Below are 23287 nucleotides of genomic sequence, written 5' to 3' on the forward strand. Positions count from 1 at the left end.
CACCAGTTAGAAGAGGAAAATGAAAAATGCCAAGTGAGGAAGAATTACATTGTCTAAATTCAGGGATTTTCACGTGATTACGTGCATCCAAAAGAATTAAGACAATGGAGGAATCCATTGACATCTGCTTGCGAAGGTTACCAACCAGTAGTGTGCCCAGCAAGCGGCAGGCTCCCCAAAGGCCCATGGGCTTTAAAATAGATATTTTAATTACAACATAAGGAAACTGCTTCAGTTAGGTTTGTTTGGATTGTAAGTTATTTGAGATATTTTTACTGTAGCATTTTTTGTGAGGTGATGTATGTGAGATGAAAAAATAATTGAGAAAGTAAAAAGGTGTATTGGAAATTGTAATGATGATGTAAGCAAATATACTTGGGGAAATAAAGATCAATCCAAACAAACCTCGCAAGCATTCATGTCCAAGTACAGGAATACATATGCAAAAGCATGTGAACATTTTTCCCCTCTAACTTGGCCTTCGTTGGCCTCGTACTTTTTGCCTTTTGAGATTCTAGAGCCAACTTCAACTTCTCCAAGTTTTGCACCTGACAAGCAGAAAGGATCCACTTCCATTAACATTGGGAAGAAAACAATTTCATTGACTTAACCGTAAGAAAGAATTTGCAAAGACTCAAGAGCTCAGAAAATGTTCCCATAGCGTTTACAGGTAATCAATAAAGAACGGGTGCATCTTCAGAGGAGAATGAATCAATTTCTTATGAACTACATTGATGGCTCATGTGGAATGTGAAACGATCCTGAAGCCTTTGCACAAAAGAATCTAATACGAAGCTACATATACGACTCTTAACCATGAAGAAGAGGAGATCAACATCATGTGTCTTAAAGGAAGACCCGCATGCTTGAGGTACCTGAGTAAATCCATCAAATCTCATAGGTTATGGCCCTAAAACAACCACCTAGAGAGAGCCCACAAACAGCTCACAGATGGGTCCATCAGGTACAGAAGCCATTCTATATGCAGTTTGCTGCTTGACAAAAAAATTGGAACTTGAGTTTCATACGTGAAGCTTGGCATAGTGACCTAACAAACCAAATAAAAGAGCCCAAATTCATTTCCTCATTTAAGAAACCCCATGCAATCACCAGATAATAGGGCCCATGCCCTCTTTACCTGAAATTCAAGCCGGTTACCATATGGCATCTCATCTCAATGTCATTAATTGCCATTTCGCATTCATTTAATAATCAGTTACAAAATCAAAGAACACATAAAATAAATGACACATCTTCAGAAGAAAATTCAACAAGAAGTTATGGTTATCTGATCTTTGTCTCAGAAAATCTCTTCTACAGGTAGGACACCAACAGTTTTCAACTTAGCAAGCTAACGAAAAAGAATCTTCTCTCTCTTTTCATGTCTATAACCAGAGAAGTATTATTTGTACACAAGAAAGCAGTCATCGAAGTCTGTACAATATACTATAACATCAATTAAATTAATACAAACCAAATACTCGTTAATCGTAAAGTTCTGTTATATTAAAGTTGAAAATATGAGTGAACATAAAACAAGAAACACTGATGCGAAGACATTTGATGATTGCAGATTTTCCTTTCCCATAACCAAATTATTAAACCGAAATCAATATCTTCATCTTGTACCTTTTAGGCATTTGCACATAATTATAGCAGTCTAATACTGAAGCAACTAAAATATATTCTCAGAAAAAGGATTACCAATGATTATTTTGTAGGCCTTTTTGGAGTGCCTTCTTCTGATTGAGATGCAGAATCTCTCTTCTCCATGACTTGTTGTACACCTTCCTGATAACCCTCTATAAAACTTTTGAGTGCATCTCTATATGCAGAAGCTCTTGTCATATACACTCGCTGCAATGCTGGTCTTAGCGTTTCCATGCCACCTCTTGCAGCAACAGCTATTAACAGAAATAGTGTATCAGAATTTGGTAAGAAAATAGATTGATCCTGTAACAATTTAATCAACAAGATGATCACCCAAAGAAAGAAATAGTCTAAGCCAGGGGTGTGTGTCAAAAGTTGTCAGCCTGGGGTGCCATTTGAACTTAACCGGATGATACAACTTCAAACCATTTGAAAGTTAAGCAGATTTTATCTTATTTTATCTTAAATTAACCATGAAAGTTTAATAGGCAGGCTAATGCTACTAAACCAAAATGTGATGCTCATGCCATACGAGCACATGTTAATAAAAAATTTGTATAAAGTTGGCTTATGCAAGTTATTTCCATCTCCTGTACAAATTCTCCATGTGTCTCTGTGTGCGTGATAATGAATGCATTGTACATACAGAACTACAAATATCAATTAAAAGTCTCTAGATTGATTCCTAGTATGAATACAATGTACCCTTGAAGTGTGTCCCTGTTTGATGTTTGCAACTGATAATACTTTTGAAAGAGGCCCTCTCAGTGCAACTCACATTGTAATTCAAATTTTCTACTTTTCTTCTCATCATATCCCCTGTACACCACTACATTTTCAATCCAAATGACCTTAAAGAAAGCCAAACATACCCAAACAATCAGTAAACTTCATTCTAACCAACAACTATTGATGTGATAAGAAAGGGGAACCTTTAAGTGACTTACCAAGATCTTCAAGTGTAGAGGGTTCCTTCTCTGTTTTTACCTTGTTTTCTTCATCAAATTTATCATCATTCTCTACCTTCTTCTTGTAATCATTCGGCCTTAATTCAGGACCAATATCCCTAACCCAACTTGCTGCATAGAGTCTAGAAGCTTCCTTCAACACCTGATCAACGATTTTATATTGGCAGAGAATAATTAAAATGCATCAGGCAAATCGCACTCGGAGTTAATTTCTTTCACATCCATTATTTGCTAAGATGAATTTTGAATTCACAAATTTGCACCCAAAAAAGAAAAAAGAAGTTTGTCAGCTCAACATGAGAAAAGTCATGAAGCAGTTTCAAAGCCACGAGCTTGTAACAGCCCCCAACAACAACTACAGAAGAATTCCAGAGGCCGCATTTGCGCTTAACTAAACAAGAACAACACCTTGAGTGATTCTCATGTTTAAGATAATGTTGACACAAGACGCACAAACGAGAGAAGATAACAACGGATTGTACAAAAATGTGCTCACAATCGTCATTGGGTAAAAGCATATCATTTAGATCAAGACCGTTAAACAAACAAACAAATATATTGTGGAGTACAATAGCATACTAGTACCAGATAGAAAGAGAAACTTACAAGAAAACGCTCTTTCCAAGTGAGTTTGCGGCGCTTTTTGATATGAGGTGGGTCGGGCAAAGACGAAGGAAATGCAATCTCCTTTAGATCATAACGGACGTAATCGTAAACTTTCCTGCACACCACCTTTAGCTTTATTCCCATCTTCTCCAGCACTCTAATTAATTAACACACTCTTACTACTTTTTTCCTCCATAAAACGAAGTAAAATCGATGACAATAAAGAAATCCTAGTGTTACTGTTTCTAACCCTGACAGAAACAGGAGTGTGTTTTCACTGAGGCATTCTGTCGAACAAGATGAGCACAATAGACGGGACACTGCTAAAGGAACGAAATGGACCAAGAAAAAGCGTTTTTCCAGTTTGAAACGGTTGTCCGGTCGCGTTTTTCGCTTGTATATATGAACTCTGAGTTTGGCTTCAGAAAAACGTGTTTTCTTTGTTACGTCTTCTCTTGCCAGAGATGTTTGTTTGAATAGGAGTTTATTTGGGTGATTTATTTGAGATATTTACTGTAACATTTTTTGTGGTGTGATGTATGTGAAATAAAAAGATGATTGGAAAGATAAAAAAGTGATTGAAATTTGTGAAGTAAATTATTTTATTTGAAATCATCTCAATCCAAACAAAATGTATTTTGGTATTTAAACATGCAAGGGTACATTTACATCCATGGGTTTTAAAAAGGGATAATTTCAGAAACCTCCCCTGAGGTTTCTGACACTTTCACTGACATCCCCTGAGGTTCTCAAAATTTCACTTACCTCCCTTGATAAAAAATTGGGCCCCTTTTCTGACGTCATCAGGGCCAAAATTACAGATATATCCCAAGTAGTTGGGGTTAATTACTACCGTTTATGTTTAAGTTACATAATGAATTTTCTTATTCTTTACGTACCTATTCTTGTCATGCAAGATTACACGCCTGACTTCAAATTACGTACTTTGCAAGAAAATGTTTTTGGGGTCATTTGTTACAAGACAAGAAGTTCAATCAAATAAGAACAATTTATGTACACAGGTGGGATTGGGAATTCAAGCTTGTCCTTTTTGGTATTTAGGATAATGTTTTTATATGAACTCAAGGAAGATGGATAGCCTATTTTGCAAGGTTATTAGGTAATTTACCTTTGTGGAATTCTTGATATCAAGCCATTTGATTGCTAATGTGGACAGGTGGCTTAAGCGCGTAATAAGTGCCATGGATTCGAAGTTCGGCTGAAATATCACATATCGAACGAAGTCTTTATTAGAAACCTAATTAGAAACCTATTAGAGTTCAGTGAGCTCTCGTACTAAGCTCCACCGCCAACCCTCCATTTCGAAAAAAAAAGACAAAAGCAAAACAAAAGCAAACACACGAAGCGCAGAATAACGTTGAAACCCGCAAGCGGGATTATGTGTTTTTTCTATTTCAAGGTTAGCTCGCATGCGGGTTAATGTTATATTTGAGCGCGAGAAGAAAAAATTGGTAATTAGGCTCTTTGGGCATTATAAGTAAATATTTAAATTAATGGCAGTTTTATTACACCAATATTATTGTATTATCATTATTATGATTATTGTATTATTTCTTATGCAAATATAACATTTAATTATTTAAATTTGATTTTATTTTTACAATTTATAAAATTTTTATCACTTATATAATATTTTTAAAACCCTAATACATCTAAATTTGATTTTATTTTTCAAATTTATAAGATTTTTATTTAAAAAAATGGGATACGGATAAGATATTCGGTTGGTTCGATTTGCATAGGTGCATATGAGAATATCCGAATACTCCTGAAACCCGCAAGCGGGATTCTGTGTTTTTTCTATTTCAAGGTTAGCTCGCATGCGGGTTAATGTTATATTTGAGCGCGAGAAGAAAAAATTGGTAATTAGGCTCTTTGGGCATTATAAGTAAATATTTAAATTAATGGCAGTTTTATTACACCAATATTATTGTATTATCATTATTATGATTATTGTATTATTTCTTATGCAAATATAACATTTAATTATCCAAGCAGTTTGATTTTATTTTTACAATTTATAAAATTTTTATCACTTATATAATATTTTTAAAACCCTAATACATCTAAATTTGAATCTAATTTTCTACAAGTCATACTTATAAATGCGAAATCTAACAAAAAAGTTAAATACAATTTTTGCAGGTCAAATTTAACAAATGCGAGCTATTTGCAAAATTTTAAATATTTGCAACATTTTTTAAAACAAAAATTAGAAGCTTTCTGCAAATAATTCCCTACCTCTCAAAAAATACCAAAATAAAAAAGATAAGAGCTCGCATTTGCTTCCTAGAAATAATTCCCTAGCTCTTAAAAAAGGAAAAAAAAAATTGAGAAGAGCTCGCATTCGTGGAATGCGAGCTCAATAACCAGAGCTCGCATTCCACGAATGCGAGCTCTTGTAAGCTCGCATTTGTGAAATTCACAAATGCGAAGACCCCCCTGACGGAAATTAAACCCAAAATCACCCCTTTTGTAGAATTTTTTTAAAATTCATCACAAAGTTGGAAATTTCTCAATAGAAATACAACTTGTCTGGATTCCTTTCACTCTCTGATATCATTACGGTTGCTTTGCGATTACAGCGGCAAAACCTGTTTTTAATGGAGAAAGATGTAGGTGAATTCCATGATTCTCCCCTATGGCTTGAAGAGGCCATGGTTGCAGCTAAAACTTTTTACTCAGAGCTCTAATTGTAGCACAGCAAATGCACTTGTTATCACTCCAAATTAGTAGCAAAGAATGTTAATAGCTTGAAACCTCAGAGGTAGTTAAGTTGCTTTGCTTTATATGCTATTGCTACTGAAACAGCAAACCTTCTGGCCGTTGCAATTTGCAGCTAGCCGTTGCAAAATCTACCAAATAACTGTTGCATGGCACATCTGGTGCATGCAATTTTTTGTATTGCACTTACCCCCCCTCAACTTTACTAATTAGTCCAAATCATTTATTCTTCTTTGAATCTTCTACTAATACAACTTCTGCAAAGGGTAGCTATGGAATAAAAATACCTTCTCACACATGAAAATAATATTTTAATCTGATTTGGACTGGATTGTTACCACAAAATCAAAAGCAAGGGAGGTAAGTGAAATTTTGAGAACCTCAGGGGATGTCAGTGAAAGTGTCAGAAACCTCAGGGGAGGTTTCTGAAATTATCCCTTTTAAAAACTACTACTATCTTTTATATCAAACGTTAGAATTCTCAGAGATTTACCATACTACATAAATGGGACCCACGACAGGGAAGATAAATTACTTTACTCAACTGCACATTAAAGAAAAACTTCTTTTTTTTTTATTTCGAAAGAAAAGAAAAAACATCTTGTTGGATAGAATATTATTTGGAATAATTACTGTAGCACTTTTTGTGATGTGATGTATGTGAGATAAAAAGGTGATTGAAAATATAAAAAGATGGGTTGAAAATATGTTTATGATGCAAGCGAAATATTAATTATTTGAAAAGAATCTGCTATCCAAACATCTTCGTACGAGTCAATCAAAATGATGAGAGAAAGATGATATGCAGTAATCTAATCATAATTTTGAAAGATAACGCAGTGTTTCAAAATGGATTCCATTATGACACTTTGCTGCATGATATTACACACTGTTAAAGATTTTCCAAGCAAGATTTGCTTTAAAATATATATATATATATATATATGTAATTGGCTAAGTTGATTGTACCATCTCATGTTTAACCAGGTTCCGCCCCCGTTGCAATAGTAGTGCCTTGCACCAAAGGCATCGTCCTCGTTCAGAAAAGTTCCCAGGCTGCTTTCAAGGGAAGATGGCACGCACAAAAATAAAAAGACGAAAGCGTCATCGTACCTACCTACATAGTTGGAGACGCACGGCCGGCACCTTGTTATACATTCGCTACTAATTTGGCCGCTCCCAACTCTCTGGTTCGTTATTGTATTCATTTACTAAGATTTTTCTCACAATTATTCGATAGACACCCATTTATGTAACGGAGTGGAGGCAAATGCGGTAAGGCAAATTGAAGAACCAATCTGTCAACCGCCTTTAGCTGCAATCTAATGGCAAATTCAGTCCCATGAAACCTTACTTGTACGAGTAGTTTAAAACATGATGCAAGTCTTTCTTTGTCAACATGAAAAGAAATTTAAACTCCAGCCGACAAAGATAATTGCTTTTCTGCTTCTCATTTACTAGTACTTCTCAACCAGCCATGGACAATTAATTGTTTCAGAAAGAAACAGAGAAAGAGAGAGGTAGGCAAAGATGATGAAATCTAAAGGTTAGCAATAAAAAATAAGCAGTGCACGTTTAGGAAGAAATCAAGAATTCAGGACACGTTGAGGTCCACAGATTATGCTTTAAAGACATCAAATATTATGAATGATTATCAAAAGTAGGCGCCAACAGTCAAATAGATCTTTGATTACTGCTACTACTATTTTAAGAAAATCACGTCCATAAAAACTCCAACCTCCCACGTTAGTAACCAACAACAAGAAGTCTTCGACCCAAGAACTAAAATCGCCCCTCCTCCTTTTCATCCCCTTGTCATGGATCTTCAGCCCTCTCATCATCTTCCTAAAACACAACATTTTCCACGCCTCTCCTTTTCTCCAGTCATCTTTAAAAACCGACCAACCTCCCTTGCAATATTCTCTCTCTCTCTGCTCCTGAGTTGTATTATTTTCTTTACCATAACAAGGCCATTTCAGCCGTCATCTCTGCTTGACATTGGTTTGTTTTCCCAGATCCTAACCAAATATCAAAATTCAGCACCGAAAGTATGTGACTACTCGTATGGATCATGGGTTCGGGACGAAAGCTACCCGCTTCACAAGTACACAGAGAAATGTCCGTTCTTGGATCCCGGTTTCCGATGCCAACAGAGTGGACGACCGGATACAGGCTATCAAAAATGGCGTTGGCAACCACGTGCTTGTAATCTTCCTAGGTATACTTGTGCGAGATTCTAGCCTAGTTTTACACAAGAACATTAATAATAGGACACCAGTAGGTGGTGCGTGCTTTTACACAAGAACATAAACTTATTCTTGGGCGTTTTTTCTCCTCTCATCTATCCTTCCCAAGTCCTAACCCAAGGTTCCAATCATGTTTAATTGTCTGTCATGTCCTATTATCGATCATCACCATGTAGACCAACTGTATCGATAATAATGCTTTTCCACAAGTTAGTCTAGCAAATTAGAGCAGCCCAAGTTGTAATTTAAATTGCCACCTTTGAATCCCGTGATGCATTTAGTGCAATAAGTTCAATTGAATGCTATCATCCTTGTCATATGCATGAGCACAATAGCATATTGCACTTATTTGTCCTTCACTTTTACCAATGCTGTATTGCAGATTTAATGCGACCGACTTTCTTGACCGGGCCCGCGATGGAAGGATAGTTTTCGCCGGCGACTCCATAGTTAGAAACCAATGGGAATCCCTGCTTTGCATGCTTGCTCAAGGAGTTTCTAACCAATCTACGATATATGAAGAACATGGAAGCCCGATAACAAAGCACAAGGGATATCTTTCAATGCACTTTGAGGAGTACAACCTCACGGTTGAGTACTACAGGGTGCCTTTCCTGGTAATCATAGATCGCCCCCCAAAAGATTCCCCGAAGGAAGTACGAGGTGCCATTAGGGTTGACAGGCTACATTGGTACTGTGCCAAATGGGTTGGAGCAGATATTCTTTTATTCAGCCCAGGACACTGGTGGAACGAAGATAAAACACTGAAGATGTACGAACATTTCCTCTTCTTCTTCTTCTTCTTCTTCTTAAAAAAAATTCTTCTTCTTCTGTAACGGAGGAAGAACAGCAGAACTAGAACTTAATGGTTCTCCAATTATATTTAGAAAAGAGATTTTTCTATTTCAGGGGCAACTATTTCCAGGAAGGCGGCGCTGTGAACACCACCATCGATGTGAAGGAGGCTTTTGGAAAGTCCTTAATTACATTAATGTCATGGGTCTTGCAAAGCTTGAAGCCAGAACAGAGTTATATCTTCTTCCGCAGCTACTCTCCTGTGCATTACAGGCAAGTTAAAACCTACCTCACTGCCATCTCTTTTTCTTTAAGTATCTTATATGAAATACTTTATATTTATTCGTTGTACAAATTAATGATCAAATAATGTTTTTAGTTCATCCGAAAACTTTAAAAAAGTAGAAGACAGGCCAGGAATAGTACAACGATACGAGGAATTTAATTCGCTATGATAAGCAGCAGGACACTTTTTTCTGCATAATCTTCTCTTCTTTTGGCAATGAAAAGTAAAAATTGTACGCTGATACTATATTAAAAACATACTAAATATATATATATATATATATGAGGAAAAAAAATTAAGCCCTAGAGGTGTTACTAGGGGACAAAAATGCAATTAAAAATTAAAAAATCTGATGTGAAATTACAGGAACGGTACATGGGATGAAGGCGGTCATTGTCACACTTTTGTATCACCAGAAATGGATCTGACCAAGCTCGAGAGTGAGCCGTTGAACAATTTACAAATTTCTGAGGTGATAAAGAAAATGGAAGATGCACAAATAAAGGCCCAGTTCATAAATATCACATATCTGACAGAGCTCAGAAAAGATGGTCACCCATCAATCCACCGTGAACCGGGCACTCCAGAAACGGCACCGCAAGACTGCAGCCACTGGTGCTTACCTGGGGTGCCAGACACATGGAATGAACTTCTCTATGCTCATTTACTGTCCAAACAATACAGAACCAGGTTGAAAACAAAATGAGCCTCACCTAAAAGCAAAGTGAAGTTCAGAGGAAAGATGTTCACGATGCTTTTACCTGGGCTTTTCATCAGCATTGTCCTTGGAGTTCACCTCATCCTCCATTTCCTTCACTTTCTCCAGCTGCCTCAAGAGATCTAACCTTTCTGGTCCATATGTGGACGGTATCTACAATTGGGTGGCTGACTCAGGTTAGAGTCCACACATATATTCAACGAAAGAAAGAAGTGATAATGGCAGAGTACGCACCAGAGACGGCACGTATCTTTGAATTGCAGCCAACATAGCAGCATGCCCAACTGCGGTAACCTGCAAAAGATGAATTATGCACCAAGTTCAGGTTCCAAGACATCAAATTCAGGAGCAACAAACTCTAGAAATATATTGTCCTGTGAAAATCTTTGTCCTAAATGCACACAATACAAGGCCATAAACTCCATCATCTTCTCCTCCTAACCACCAAATCTCGCTTGTAAAGACCTCCACCAACCAAAGGATTGCATCTTGCGGCTAGTTCTTGGCAGGTTTATCTCAAAAGAAACAGCTATTCTTCTTCAGTAACATCCAATGCGAAACCATGATTTGTAGGAAATGAAATCTGATTGCCCCAGACTATAGTATAGTACTTTGTTTCCCTTTAATAATACCAATGTATGAGCACATCAGAAAACAATTGAAGATAAGATATCTATCGTTCACTCTGATTTGGAAAAACGTTCAAATGAGGGACTAAGAGAAAAAAAAGGAATTAGACATAAGAAAAATAATGTCCAGACCAATATAACCTAGTAATAAGAAGTTGAATAATGGAAAAATCTATCTAAAATTGCTTCATTTAGTTGCACGATATCTAAGATCTTTCAATTCTTTCACAATATAATACACACATAATTAGAATAGATTCATATATCAAGTGCTCGAGGGGAAAAAAGAAACCCTGAAATATGACTTGTATTAAGTTACTTATAAAAAATTGCATAAATTGGCCAGTAAAGTGCTTGAGGTGGAAAAGCAAAATATATATATATATGGATATTAGATTGTTTAGTTAAAATGTTCATGTTCTACTTTCATCTAGTTTATTTAGCAAGACAAACCGATAACCATAAAATTCGCATTTAAAGTCATACTTGAACAACCAAGGATAAACGCTACCTGAAAACATAGTTAGGGTTTCCTATAAGCTCCTACCTATTGTGGTTTATTGGAATAAGCAACAGGGTACTTCAATTCATATCAGTTTTCAATTCTAGATAATGTGCCAATAACAGTCACAGGAAAAAGGAAATTACTGACACAAGCTCAGACAAGACCAAATAAAAGTAAAATTAAGAGCTTACAGGAAGAAGCATTAGAAAGCCAATTGGAACTACAGATGCCAAGTCTGTCAAGGTTCTTCGAAGTGCTTGCTTTTCTTTCTCCGTTAATTCATCACCTATTACAACCCTCCTAAGCAGCCCCATAGCAGCAGCAACATCAATAGCAAGAAGTTGAGTTCCTTGCCAAACATCCTGCACATAGAGCTAATGGACTGAGGAACTACCTAACTACTGGGTTGAAAAGACAAGTACTACTATAATACTATTTAAGAACTCTTTCAAAGATGTCAGAACAGAACATCACAAGAAGTGTTTTGAAGCTTCATTAAGTGTCTGCAAATTTTTTTATCTTACTGCACGTAGTAAACTACATAGACAATCATAAAACTATGCAGACATAAGCTTCCTTCCTTCCCTTTTTTTTCTTCTCCTGACAAGTGCAACAATGTTTTGTACCAGTCTGCTTTTAATGGGCAGATACAGAATTTATTATGTTCAATGCTTTAAAAAAGGCATTCAACTGAAACAGTACAAATGAATATGTCCACAACCCTCCCCCTACCCGAGATGCCAAGAACATAGTATGCTATGAAGGCCAATGCACTCAAAAATCGAAAAGGAAGTGTCTTTCTTCCTCAAAGGCACATGCACCTGCACCCCATGTTCCCGAATGAATGCTAATGTACAGAAACAGAGTCTGCAATCATTTGGAGCTTTTTCAAAGCATAGTCAATTTCTCCAATGGAAACAGTGCTTCCACAAATCCATTCATCAAAATTGCCACTCCTGCAACCGTCTTTACTGTGAGCAACATCCCTTATTAGTCATTCATTTGATGCCCAACAAGAGCCAGGTGCCATGTTCTACCATTCTTACATAATAAAGACTCCAGCCTTGGGGGCACTACAAGCATGATACAGGAAAGCAAGCTTGATTGATGTGGGGACTATGAAAATACTCTAAAAATATTTTGCTATCGTATTTTGTAATCATTAAAGCGACGGTTACCTAGCAAAGAATAAAATCAAATACAGATGCTGAAACAACTTTTTCTCCTATGGCTTGGCAGTTAAAAGGTCTTCAAAAATCACACTAATAATTTAAAGGAGACCAAATGGAAGGAACAAGAAATGCACTCCTAAAAATAGGACTTCTTTCAATTTCTTAATACGATAAATTAGGTCAATTCAACCCAACTTTGTGTGCCACATACTCATGCTGAACCACATTTCTCTTCTTGGATGCATAGAAATTGACATACATACCGTGCTAGTCCCTTTTAGCTTATCCAATGACTTTTCGATAATGCTTTCCTTCTTCTGAACTCGAACCAAGTTAGGGCCTTTAACTTCATTTCGCTGGCTGAAACTTTCATCGGTTGTCTGAATATCTTCCTGAAAGCAAAGATTAAATCAATCTTTAAAAGTCACATCATTTATGAGTAACCTCAAGGATGAGAAGAGAGAAATTCAATACTATGAGACCATCCACAACATAAAGTCAGTTAAGCAACATGGACATAATTTCTATTCAAGACCCTATTCTGTAACATAGAGTAAATAATGCTAGTCTTGAACACAGCAAACACAATATTTTCTTGATCTATCAGCAAAAGTTGTCAAACAGAAAGGAAACCATAACAACTGTATTCTACTGACAGCAACAGAAACAAAATTTCTGAAATTTCTGTTCCCATATTTTATCACAATCAAAGAAGAAGTTGGGCCCTAGAAACAAGAAGAAATTTGTGGTTAAAAGGGGGAAAGAAGAATAGCACAGAAATTAAGGTAAAATGCTACCTACAAGTGGGTCAAACAAAATAAATTCCTAAAACATACCAGTTAAGAACAATAGATAAATGATGAAGAATAAAGCAACAGAACAACCAAAAGACGAACAGGAATCAACAGAGTACAGATACACAATGGGGAATTACATGTTAAGTACCCACTGAATGTCAAAGGATACCTCTTCATATTCAGACCGATCAGCACTCTTTTGAACTCGCTTCTCCAGTTCTATTAGTTCATTCCTTAGGAGTTCAAAGCGTTGGATTTCATTTGACTCTGAATATGAAGACACGGTGCCTGCAGTTCTCTGTTCAAAGCATTCATCATCCTGCATTGGGAAAAAAATAAATAACCAGTAGCTGAAAGGAGAGACAGAACTGTTAAGCACAATTTAACGGTGATTTCAGTGCAGAAGTGCCCATACAATTGGTCTTTGTCCATTAAAATTTCTAGAAAGTACAATGCTAGTAAACCTTACACAACGACGTGTCCTCATCCAATTTCAAAATTCACAAAATAACCTTTGTTGAGGCCCCAGTGAGTATATATAAGTACAATTAATTCTGCATGAATTAAGTAGTGTAACTATTCACTGAAGATTTGACTAACAGGTGGAATATCTGGGAAAGCTCTTCTGGAGGATTTTTGCTGACAGGCTCTAATCCCTTCTGCTTCCCATTACGTTAGAATTACCTTAGGGCAAGAAATTTAGCTTGCAACCTCTAAAGATCTACTTCAATTTCAAAGATTTTTGTGGAAGGTAGCATCTAGAGAGAACAGAAAACCATAAAGCGTTTAAAAATGGTAAAGGACCACCATAAAGCATACATTTGCATTGGCCATTGACATCCCAAGGTCACTGGATTTGTTTGAGGGGCGTACTAGGAAGCTCCACAATCCACGAGGTTTACTTACCCTGAATCAAGAACTCTCAATCAATGGCAGAGAGTGGCATGAAGGTTTATGAACTCAAAATTAACAGAAGTCACGTACCTGCTGCCACTATCTCTATTTATACTGGCCCTCTTGCTGGCTTTTCCCTTAGAATGCTGTCTCTCATTGCTAACAGAAGATGAATCACTTGCATCACCCTCCTATCTTAAATAAAATACAGATGATAAGAAAGAAGTCCTAATAAATAAAGTTAAAAACAACTCAGATCACCCAAACAACAAATAGAAAAAAATTGGTGTAATTGACATTAAGCGTGACGTAGCAACAAAAAACATTGACACGTCTAGACCAAGCTAGAAACGAGGTATCATTCTTTATCAAGTACATTAGAACTTGCCTTCAAGTCATCTAAGGTGCATAAATGACATCATCTTCTCTCATTGGGCAATTAACCTTACAAAACTCCAAAAAACTAGGTGATAAAGCCTTTATGCAACAATTTCTAATGAAACTCAGTAATTACTTTGATTAATAGTAGATAGGAGAAAATGTTGCAATTGACTAGGGAAAGTACAGTGGGAATTAACAGGCTGCAAATATTGCAGCAGATGTCACCAAAACAAAAGGTTCTTTTGACTATATAGATTTAGTTTGAAGGAGGGGCCAGGATAAGAGTTGAAAGGGTGATAATAAGATCTGAGAGCTTCTATATCAAACCTGGGGCCAAAGAAATATGTCAAGAGTCAGTTCTCCTCACTTATAATCCCTGAATGCAAAAGATGCTTCAAACAACCAAGAAGAGTCAAATGACTCTTAACATGACTCACAGAAGTTATATGACTTAACAATCTAATGCAAAAAATTTGTAGATTCCAAAGACTTCTCTTAATGTTACAAGTAATATGGATCCAGATTAAGAAAACCTTAACTGCTTGACTTGATTGGATATCCATTATGACATATGCTCCAAATCAAATTAAAATCCTAAACAACTGAAAACACGATTTTCAAACCACGACGAACACCAATTTGATATTGCTAAAATGCCCTTGAAAAAAGGCTAGTAGTATATTTTGCTCCCCAAAAGAAAAGCAATAAAATGGTAGCAGAAACCTGTTGTAAGGAAGCTTCCTTCGCCCTGAAAGATGCCTCAAGAAACTCAGCCTCTTTTTTTAGCCGCCTTATCCGCTCAAGATCAGAACAAGCAGCTTTGAGATGCTCCTTCCCAGAAGTGGAGCTTGACATATGAAGCTCCTGAAGCAATCCTTGCAATCTCATCAGAGCTTCTTCAACACTTTCCAAAGCCTAGTACAAAGACCAACAACAGCATCATCAAAGTGCTCTAAACAATACAAAATAGGCAGATTAACAGAAGCAGTGATGAAACCGAAACAGCAATCAGTTTCTGTAAGATCAATGCTTGGCAAGATTGCAAATGCTATAGGTCAGATAACGACCACCAGATGAAAGGTGCATATCTTTCATCATCTAATGGACATAGATATGTGTTTATTCTGAGGGAAAACCCACAATTGATAAAATAACTCTCATAGTATAAGATTGCTGACATATTAAATAGTGCTCCAGAGGAAGCTACACCTAGAGTTTATATATCGTTTCGCAATGGCCAGAGGCTCCCCAATGAATGTTTCTATTCTGCAGACTGAGTGATGAGATGTTAACTTAATCCAACTGAATCAAATGCAAATAGGTATTCTACCCAGCTACAGATGGGGAATTGCTAAAAAGTAGTGGAGAGACACGTATATGGGGAGAGGGAGGGAGGGAGGGAGAGAGAGAGAGAGGAAGGGAGGAATTGCTAGTTTAAAATCATTCCAATCAGAGAAAACTGAATGACACACAAAAGTTTCCATAGAAAAGAAACAAGCTTACAGATAAAACCTAAATGACAAGAAATGAAAGTACCTTATCAAAGGAATCAGTCTCTAGCTCGGTTGGTGAATAAGTTCCAGACGTGGTCCTGTCCACTGACTTATTAGTACATCAAATTATCTAATTTGGTATCAATACTATTAACTGATTCTGCAGAAAAAGTTGGCTCCAAATAAAGCAACTAAGTATCTAGGGAAGGAACAACATATTAACAGGAAGTGATGGAGACGAAAGATTTGGAATCAGACATTAACAATAATATTTTGTCTTCTTTTTGGGTGTCAAAGTCATAGCAAAACAAACTTCAAAGTAGCAACTACTGTAATACAAAGCACCTTATGCAGTTATTCCACTGTTGAATACACAGATAGAAACCAACACTCGTTAGTTTATCTCTTTAAATGCAATCTTATTCCTAATCATTCTATTTTTTTCAGGTTTCATCATTTTTTGATAATTCAAACTATTTCTTATCATCTGAAACCAAGCCACAATGTATTGCACTGTGCAGGTTTTCCACAACCAGAAATTTATTCATCCTGCATTTGCAAAAAAAGTAATGTATATGCCTTGTATGAGGGTATGCACACTAAGATAGGGAGCCAAGTCGAGGCCCATTTGACTTACTTTTGTATACCTAGTTCTTCCAAACACACCTTCAACTTCTCGTGCCTGAAACAATGAGAAAAGCAGAAAATTTTCCAGATTAATAATTCTAGACACAGTTTTAAAATTCAAAACATTGAAAAGCTCAAATACCCTTTGGAAAGAAATCCAGCAGCCTTAACATTGGAAGGATTTTCCAGCCATTTACTGTATTTAATGAAACTCTGGATCCAATGAGAGCAAGCATCCAATGCTAGGGGTATAGCCTCAGGATTTGGAGGACTTTCTTCCTTTCTTGTATGCCCCATATTGCGTTTAAAGCTATTACTACTTCCTGGGTAAAAGGGAAGCCAGTCCAGCTCTTCACAAACAACCTGTAACATAATAAACGTCTGTCAGTTTAAATTATTCTTAAATAAAATTTCAAAAGATATATTATGCTTAACATGCTAACCTCCACATACAGTTGATAAGAACTTATAGATGACAGCTGAGGATAATATAACACACTTCCCCCAATCAGATACCTGATTCATTAGAGTATATATATATATATGTCAACAATTATGATATAACCACAATTTAAAACAAAAACAACTGCAACTTAAATTCATGTATACCTCATAAGCTCTTCAATAGGTTCATCAACAGAATCGAAACCGTTTGCAGAAAGGAAGGACTGTGTGCTTCTTCCTAAAGCAATGAAGAACCCAAATATGGCCAAATCCCTCTCTAGCACCTATGCAGTAAATTATAAGAAAAGCTTATACCTCTTCAATAATAAGTTCAATGGCTCAGCAGTAAATTGAAGCACTTTATAAGAGTCTAATCCCATAGAAACAACCATAGAACAAACATAAATCCAGAAAGTGTCATACGTAAGCGAACTTTCTACCCTACAGAAATGTTATGGTGACCACCCATTTTATGTGTTCTTGCAAACGCATAATTGAAAAGCCAAATTGCTAACCTCAATACTTTCACATGTTGTGAGTTTGGACCATATCCTCTCCCTATCAATAGCTTTTTGTAGCTGCTTCTGTACAAGACTAACCCAAAACATAACCTCTTCAGTGTGTCGATCATTTTTTACTCTATTTGCTGCAGCACGAGGGCCAAAATGGACAAGAAACTCTCGGCGGAGACCAATATCCTTCACGGAATGATAAGCTTGACGGATAGGCACAAACTCAATCAGCATGTCCATCAATCTACCTGTCGTGTCTGGCATACTGGAGAAGAACTGTGCACAAGAAATTTTAGTTGGGCCAAGCTTCATAATTGCTGCAATGCAACTCAGTGCAAGCATAAGAAGTGACAAGTCACTTGCATTTTCCGAAACCAGAGGCATTACTTTCCCAGACCTTAACAAAGAAGAGAGCAAGAACATTATCAAGTATATTTTGTGGGCAAACGAAATGTTCTTTAACATAAATACAAGAGCCAAACTACATACATTGAAGCAAAAGCAGAAAAAGATTGGTCCTTCTCAATATAGTTTACAAAATTGCTGACAGCAGCAGGAACTTGCTCCATCCAAAACCATTGATGAGCTTGAGGTTGTTTGGCTGATAATTTATTATTAATTACAGCCTCCAATGCCGCAGATTGCCGCAACAAACTACATTCAAGCAACTATAACATATTGAAAATCAAACATAAAAGAAACCAGCATTGAAGAAGAATGACGGATTGACATAGATTATTCGTATTAAAAAATATACTTGGATGTGTCAATTGCGTGCTCTCTTTCCATCTAAATACAAATACAGTGCAAATAATTTAAAAAAAGACAGAAATCCAGAAAATTGCTTTTTTTTTGAATTATCTAATTACCCAACCAACAGGGAAAAAGATCAGGAAAGTGAAAAGCCAAAGGCCATATCATTAGGTCCTACTAACAAGTATGTAGTCAACAAAACCTATTTTCTCAAGCTGATAAGTCAAATTTATCACAACTAACAAAAATGAATCACAAACACTTTCATAAGGATTCCTTCTTCTCAATCCTATACCATCGAAAGTACTTCTTTAATTCATGCTTATAAGTTAACATATATATATATGACTTCTATACCTGAACCATGGGCTCATTTCTCTCGATATTTCCATTTTTAACCAGAACTAAAAACATATTGATGCTTTTATTCCTCTTCCCAGAATAGGTAAGTTGATGTTAACACAATAGAATTCAAAGTTGATTTTGAATTGACTCTCATCTACTCAACTCCTCCCTCCCTCTTCTACACCTTCTGCTCCCTTCTCATTCCCCCTCTCTGCCTCCTCCTCCCTTCTCCCCAACTTTACAACCAATGCCATCAAAACCCTCCTCCCACCCTCCCTCTTGACCATTAATAGCCCAAAAAAACAGTTCCAATTAGTGATTACACAATCTGGCAGCCATGACAGTGAAGGGCTGGTAGACACTGGTGATGGCAATGGCAGCAAGACTTGCCTCGGCAGTTGCAGCAGTCACCCTACTCAAAATTCAGCTTTTGTGTGTGTGTGCACGTGTTTTATACTGATAGCCAAAGAAGAGAGAGCAGGGTTTGATGGCAATGGAGGTGGGTTGGTGAGAAGGATGGAGAAGGCGGAGATGAGGAATGGAGAAGTGGAAAAAAGGAGTGAGAAGGAAGGAAACGACACAGAAGAGGAGGAGAGCAAGGAGCTCAGAAGGGGAGAAGTAGAAGTCAATATTGTGAAAATTGCCTTCCTTATTTCGGGAAAAGGAATAAAATCATGGATATTTCTTTAATTTATATCCAAAATGATGTTAATAAGATAAGTTACCCCCAGACCTCTCTTCCTTTTTTGTTCCTAGAACTGACTATTTAGCTTTAAGGAACTGTGGGAAGAAAATGAAATGTAAAACCTTCCATTTCTTACGGAACTGGAATACTTGGAACTGATAATTATGAAATAATGGTCACAAACAAGTAATACACATGAACAATATCAAAAAAAGTTGGAAAACAAAAATTTTAAGTACTCAGGATATTTCAAAAATTGCCAAAAGTAACACTTAATTTTGCTAGCAATATAATTTGTTAGGACTCACAGAGACAACTGTAGTAAATTAGCTAAAGCAAAAATAACAAATCAAAATGTTAAAAAGTAAAATGCAATTTTATATTCTTAAATCTCCTTGCTTTCATGAGCATGTCACAAGCTTGGGTTATATGACAGTACAATCTTCATACCTCCTTTGGACAAAAATATTAATATCTCTGTCTCTTCCATCTCCTCGAGATGAAATTTCACTTGCCGCTTGCAGTAGAGAATAAACTGATGCCTAAAGAAATATATTAACCTTTAGCCAACCTAACCAATAATAAAACCCAGCAAAAGGAAACAAAGTGAAATCTTCCAGATATTCAAAACCAAAGATAAGAATATAAAAAACCCCCATATCAACCATCTAGTTACACTCAGATGGAAAATGAAAAAATGCTGGAAGACAGCCTTAAACTATAATGTAGATAAAGCAAGAAATTTTTTGCTGCTAACATTTTGCTACCATAATAGAGCACCTCAGACCTTTTTCTCCAGCTTTTCAGCACATGCATATGTTCAAACTGCTAAAAAGGGGAGGTAAACTCATTTTCAGTGACAGAACTCATTTGCAATGCCAGTGTGCTAGTCTTATTAATAGAAAACAGCCCCCATCCCCAAACCATAGCTTGAGTTATTCCCAGTCATCACAAAGATTATCACTACAATTTGCTGTGTGTCTAAGATGAAGTAGAAAACCATTACTCTAAGTGGGCTTAGAGTTTAGTGACACATGTCCCATAATTGCTTCTTAGAATTTAGTAACACATGGCCCAAAATCGCTTCAACTACATTACATTTACCAAAGAGACACTTCTCCACTCATTCTGGGATCTGCACTACTGAAACTTGTAAGTGTGAAAGTCAAGACTGAAATGACATTCTGCGACAAAAGCTAAGAATATATTGGTTTGGCTTTTTTAGTTTGACCAAACTCCAACACAGGCTACAGACTAATAATAGCAACTAAATAGCTGCAACTCATTTTGACAAATAATGAAAAAGTCAAAAGACTTTCCACTCCATCTGCCCCAATTTGTTTGTCATATCGGGAAGTTGCGCTACTTTTTACATGTAGACCGCAAAACACTTCTTTTTTTTTTTTTTGCTTCCTCTTCTATCCCTAGTGCTTCAGTGGTGCAAAATTTAATTAAAAAAAAACACGTGGGTCAATTCCATTAGTAACCTCAAAGTGCTCTGAAGCATTCCGCACATGGATGCTACAGTTCACATACATGTCGTGACAATCGCATCCACTTTATTCAAAATTCTGTGCCAAAAAGTAAAACATGACACTATGGGGCCACAGCTAAGATGTTAAGCTTCTGATTTTCAACGTGTGTAGGGTAAAGGAGAAACGCATACAAGATGTTATTTGCCATTTAAGGTAAGTAACAATAGAGATGGATCAATAGAAAGCATGACAGTCTCAATGGCATGTAGGAAGTAATAACAACTAATTGTGTGGTGTAACAGCGAAAGTAAATATGGGCTCATGCATCATAGAAGACATTCCAAAACAAACCATGAGCTTTGAAGATCATATTTCTTGAGTTCCAGAAGAGAAACTATAGTATTACACCCTCAAAAACACGAGTAACAGCCCTTTTCTTTGGATTTGATCTTTCTAAACAGACAACAGTAGCCTCTATTGAGATGGAAAAAACTTGAGCATCTATTGGTATCCCAGATATTAAAGACCAAGTATGTAAAATGCTGCTAGTAGCTGCATGAACGATGCACTTGTTATCATACTAAAAGCAGCAGGATTATAATAGTATGGCTTTAGTCAATACAATGATAGAGATTAGAGCTCATTTGGAGCTGGCAAAGTAGAAATCTGCCAATTTGGCTTCATCGGCTGGGAAACTCACTGGCAAACCAATAACAAGGATTGGAAGTAACATGATTACACCAGTAGTTGCAGAAACAGATGAACTGACTGAAAGGCAGTTGGACTAGCAGAAGGCAATATTGTCTCCAGATAGGACGACCTTTTCCATGATTATGTAAGCAAGGTTGCTTAGAAGCTCAAAAAAAATATGGGGGAAAAAAATAAATGACAAGGATATTCAGTGGAGTTACCTGGTAGGATAGTTCCTTTATCCAAGCAGTCTTGTCAATACCAATCCATGCAGTTGAGAACCATGAAACTTTTGATGATAGGCTTTGGTCTCTGATAGCAAGTTCAAATACCCTAGCGGCATCATGTAATGATTGGACCAGTCCAGTACTACAGTCTTCACCTTGTAATGACTGATCAAGTTTAACTCTCAATTCCTCAACTTCACCACCAGCACTTGCTCGAGGACTCCCATTAACTGTCACCCCATCATCTGCAGAGGCAAAGGGTAACAGGAGTCCACTTCTTCTTGATCTGGAGAAATTTAGAGTATGTCTCCCAAAATCTGGGAAGCTGTAGTTTAGCTTCAGATTACCATCATCCAACAAAGAAAGCCTCAAACCACGTCTCTTCTTCCTAAAACACCAGTAAAATGGCTGGTGATTGAAGCTAACTACCTTACAGTTTCTAGATGGTTGAACTGAAAGCCATGGATCTGGAGCGCTGCAACACGGCAAATACAAGAAGAATAGCAAACATTAGTGAGAAAAACTGTATAAAATCACATCGAATCCAGAGAGGGGGGGGGGGGGGGGGACTGCAGATGTTATATCCATGGCACCTATTTAGCCCATAACTGAGAAGCATTAATTTTATGGCACCACGAGAGAATGTCCAGCATAGTCAGACGTTGCCAGATTGCAGTGTCAAGTCTATAAGTTGATTTCTGATATACACATCAACTGGTTTTCTCATTAATGAAGCATAGACACTACGCATACTGGTAGAGCTGTCACTGTGGTCCCAAACAACCACTGTAAGAATCGGCCATATTGTAGTAAGGAACAAGATGATGAAAAAATTCACCAACAAGGCTATGAGCTCGAGGTACCAACCAATAAGAACTTCGCAAAAGTACGTTACATATAGAGAAAATAAATCTTGTTCAATCTTCAATTGGTAAAAGAAGATGTTCAAGTGCAAACCAAGTTACAAACATGAAGAAATACGCTAAACAGCAATGTAATTTTGCAATAACATTAGTCAGACCCAAGCATACCTATTGAAGCAATGTTAAGGCACATTTTATCATCCCAGTATCCAGTTAAACTGTTGATCTGTCAAGCTTTGAAGATTAAGCTACTTGATTATATATTTATGCATCCAAAAAAAAAAAAAACCAGTCTGGTGTAGAGTTGATCATATAAACCCTTTCACGCCACCCACCCTGAAACCCTAATACCCTTTCTTTTTATCCTTGACTAACTTCGGACCTGCGACTAGTCCTTGCTCCTTAAATAGTATAAACTAAACTGAGTAACTGATGATCAACGCAACAACATGCGTACAATATGAAAAACAGCTTTAACTTTGTCAGTAGCATGTTATACAATAAAATGGATAAAAGAATTACAAAAATAAAAATGAAAGTAGAAAGTGATTGGAGAAAAGGAGATAACCTTGAAGATACGAGGCTGCGCTGATGCAATATGAGTGGCATTGGAGGCAAAACAGTTAGTCAATCTAACGTAGTTTCAATCTTGATGCTGGACAGAGTGAAGATGGAGAGAAAAAAAAAAAACGGGATCCAATTAAATTTGGTGGGAAAAGTTCCTCTATGTTACTGAAAATAGGTAATAAGTGGAGAAAACAAATGTCGACGTGGCTGAACC

General features: G+C 36.7%; 3 protein-coding genes across 7 annotated transcripts; 1 reads left to right on the top strand and 2 right to left on the bottom strand.

Moving 5' to 3' along the window:
- Window positions 1–367: 367 nt before the first annotated feature.
- Window positions 368–3581, bottom strand: LOC113775984. 2 transcript variants are annotated; one of them, XR_003468957.1, is made up of 5 exons: window positions 3225–3581; window positions 2598–2760; window positions 1705–1904; window positions 876–1048; window positions 368–548 (listed from the first exon to the last, which is right to left on the bottom strand). XR_003468957.1 is itself a non-coding variant. In XM_027321050.1 (4 exons), the coding sequence occupies exons 1-3, from the start codon at window positions 3366–3368 to the stop codon at window positions 1711–1713; spliced, it is 501 nt and encodes a 166-aa protein (XP_027176851.1). In that variant the 5' UTR covers window positions 3369–3581; the 3' UTR covers window positions 368–548; window positions 1705–1710. The 2 variants fall into 2 exon arrangements, 1 of the variants encoding a protein (XP_027176851.1); XM_027321050.1 differs by lacking the exon at window positions 876–1048.
- Window positions 3582–8085: 4504 nt separating this feature from the next.
- LOC113773042 (protein trichome birefringence-like 9) lies at window positions 8086–9465 on the top strand. Its single transcript, XM_027317563.1, has 4 exons — window positions 8086–8174; window positions 8598–8987; window positions 9125–9283; window positions 9390–9465. The coding sequence occupies exons 1-4, from the start codon at window positions 8086–8088 to the stop codon at window positions 9463–9465; spliced, it is 714 nt and encodes a 237-aa protein (XP_027173364.1).
- A 364-nt stretch (window positions 9466–9829) lies between these two features.
- Window positions 9830–23217, bottom strand: LOC113775006. Of its 4 annotated transcripts, none has more exons than XM_027319708.1 (19): window positions 23075–23217; window positions 21638–22118; window positions 19702–19793; window positions 17958–18122; window positions 17472–17865; window positions 17122–17240; window positions 16956–17028; window positions 16655–16875; window positions 16523–16567; window positions 15929–15983; window positions 15116–15307; window positions 14102–14202; window positions 13937–14024; window positions 13287–13436; window positions 12584–12712; window positions 11340–11510; window positions 10249–10308; window positions 10058–10167; window positions 9830–9919 (listed from the first exon to the last, which is right to left on the bottom strand). In XM_027319708.1, the coding sequence occupies exons 1-19, from the start codon at window positions 23113–23115 to the stop codon at window positions 9916–9918; spliced, it is 2691 nt and encodes an 896-aa protein (XP_027175509.1). In that variant the 5' UTR covers window positions 23116–23217; the 3' UTR covers window positions 9830–9915. The 4 variants fall into 4 exon arrangements, with proteins under 4 accessions (XP_027175509.1, XP_027175510.1, XP_027175507.1 ...); XM_027319709.1 differs by having other exon boundaries at window positions 10010–10167; XM_027319706.1 differs by having other exon boundaries at window positions 9876–9963.
- Between the last annotated feature and the right edge of the window lie 70 nt (window positions 23218–23287).

The sequence above is a fragment of the Coffea eugenioides genome, chromosome 6, assembly GCF_003713205.1.
Source record: "Coffea eugenioides isolate CCC68of chromosome 6, Ceug_1.0, whole genome shotgun sequence".
NCBI classification, from domain to species: domain Eukaryota; kingdom Viridiplantae; phylum Streptophyta; class Magnoliopsida; order Gentianales; family Rubiaceae; genus Coffea; species Coffea eugenioides.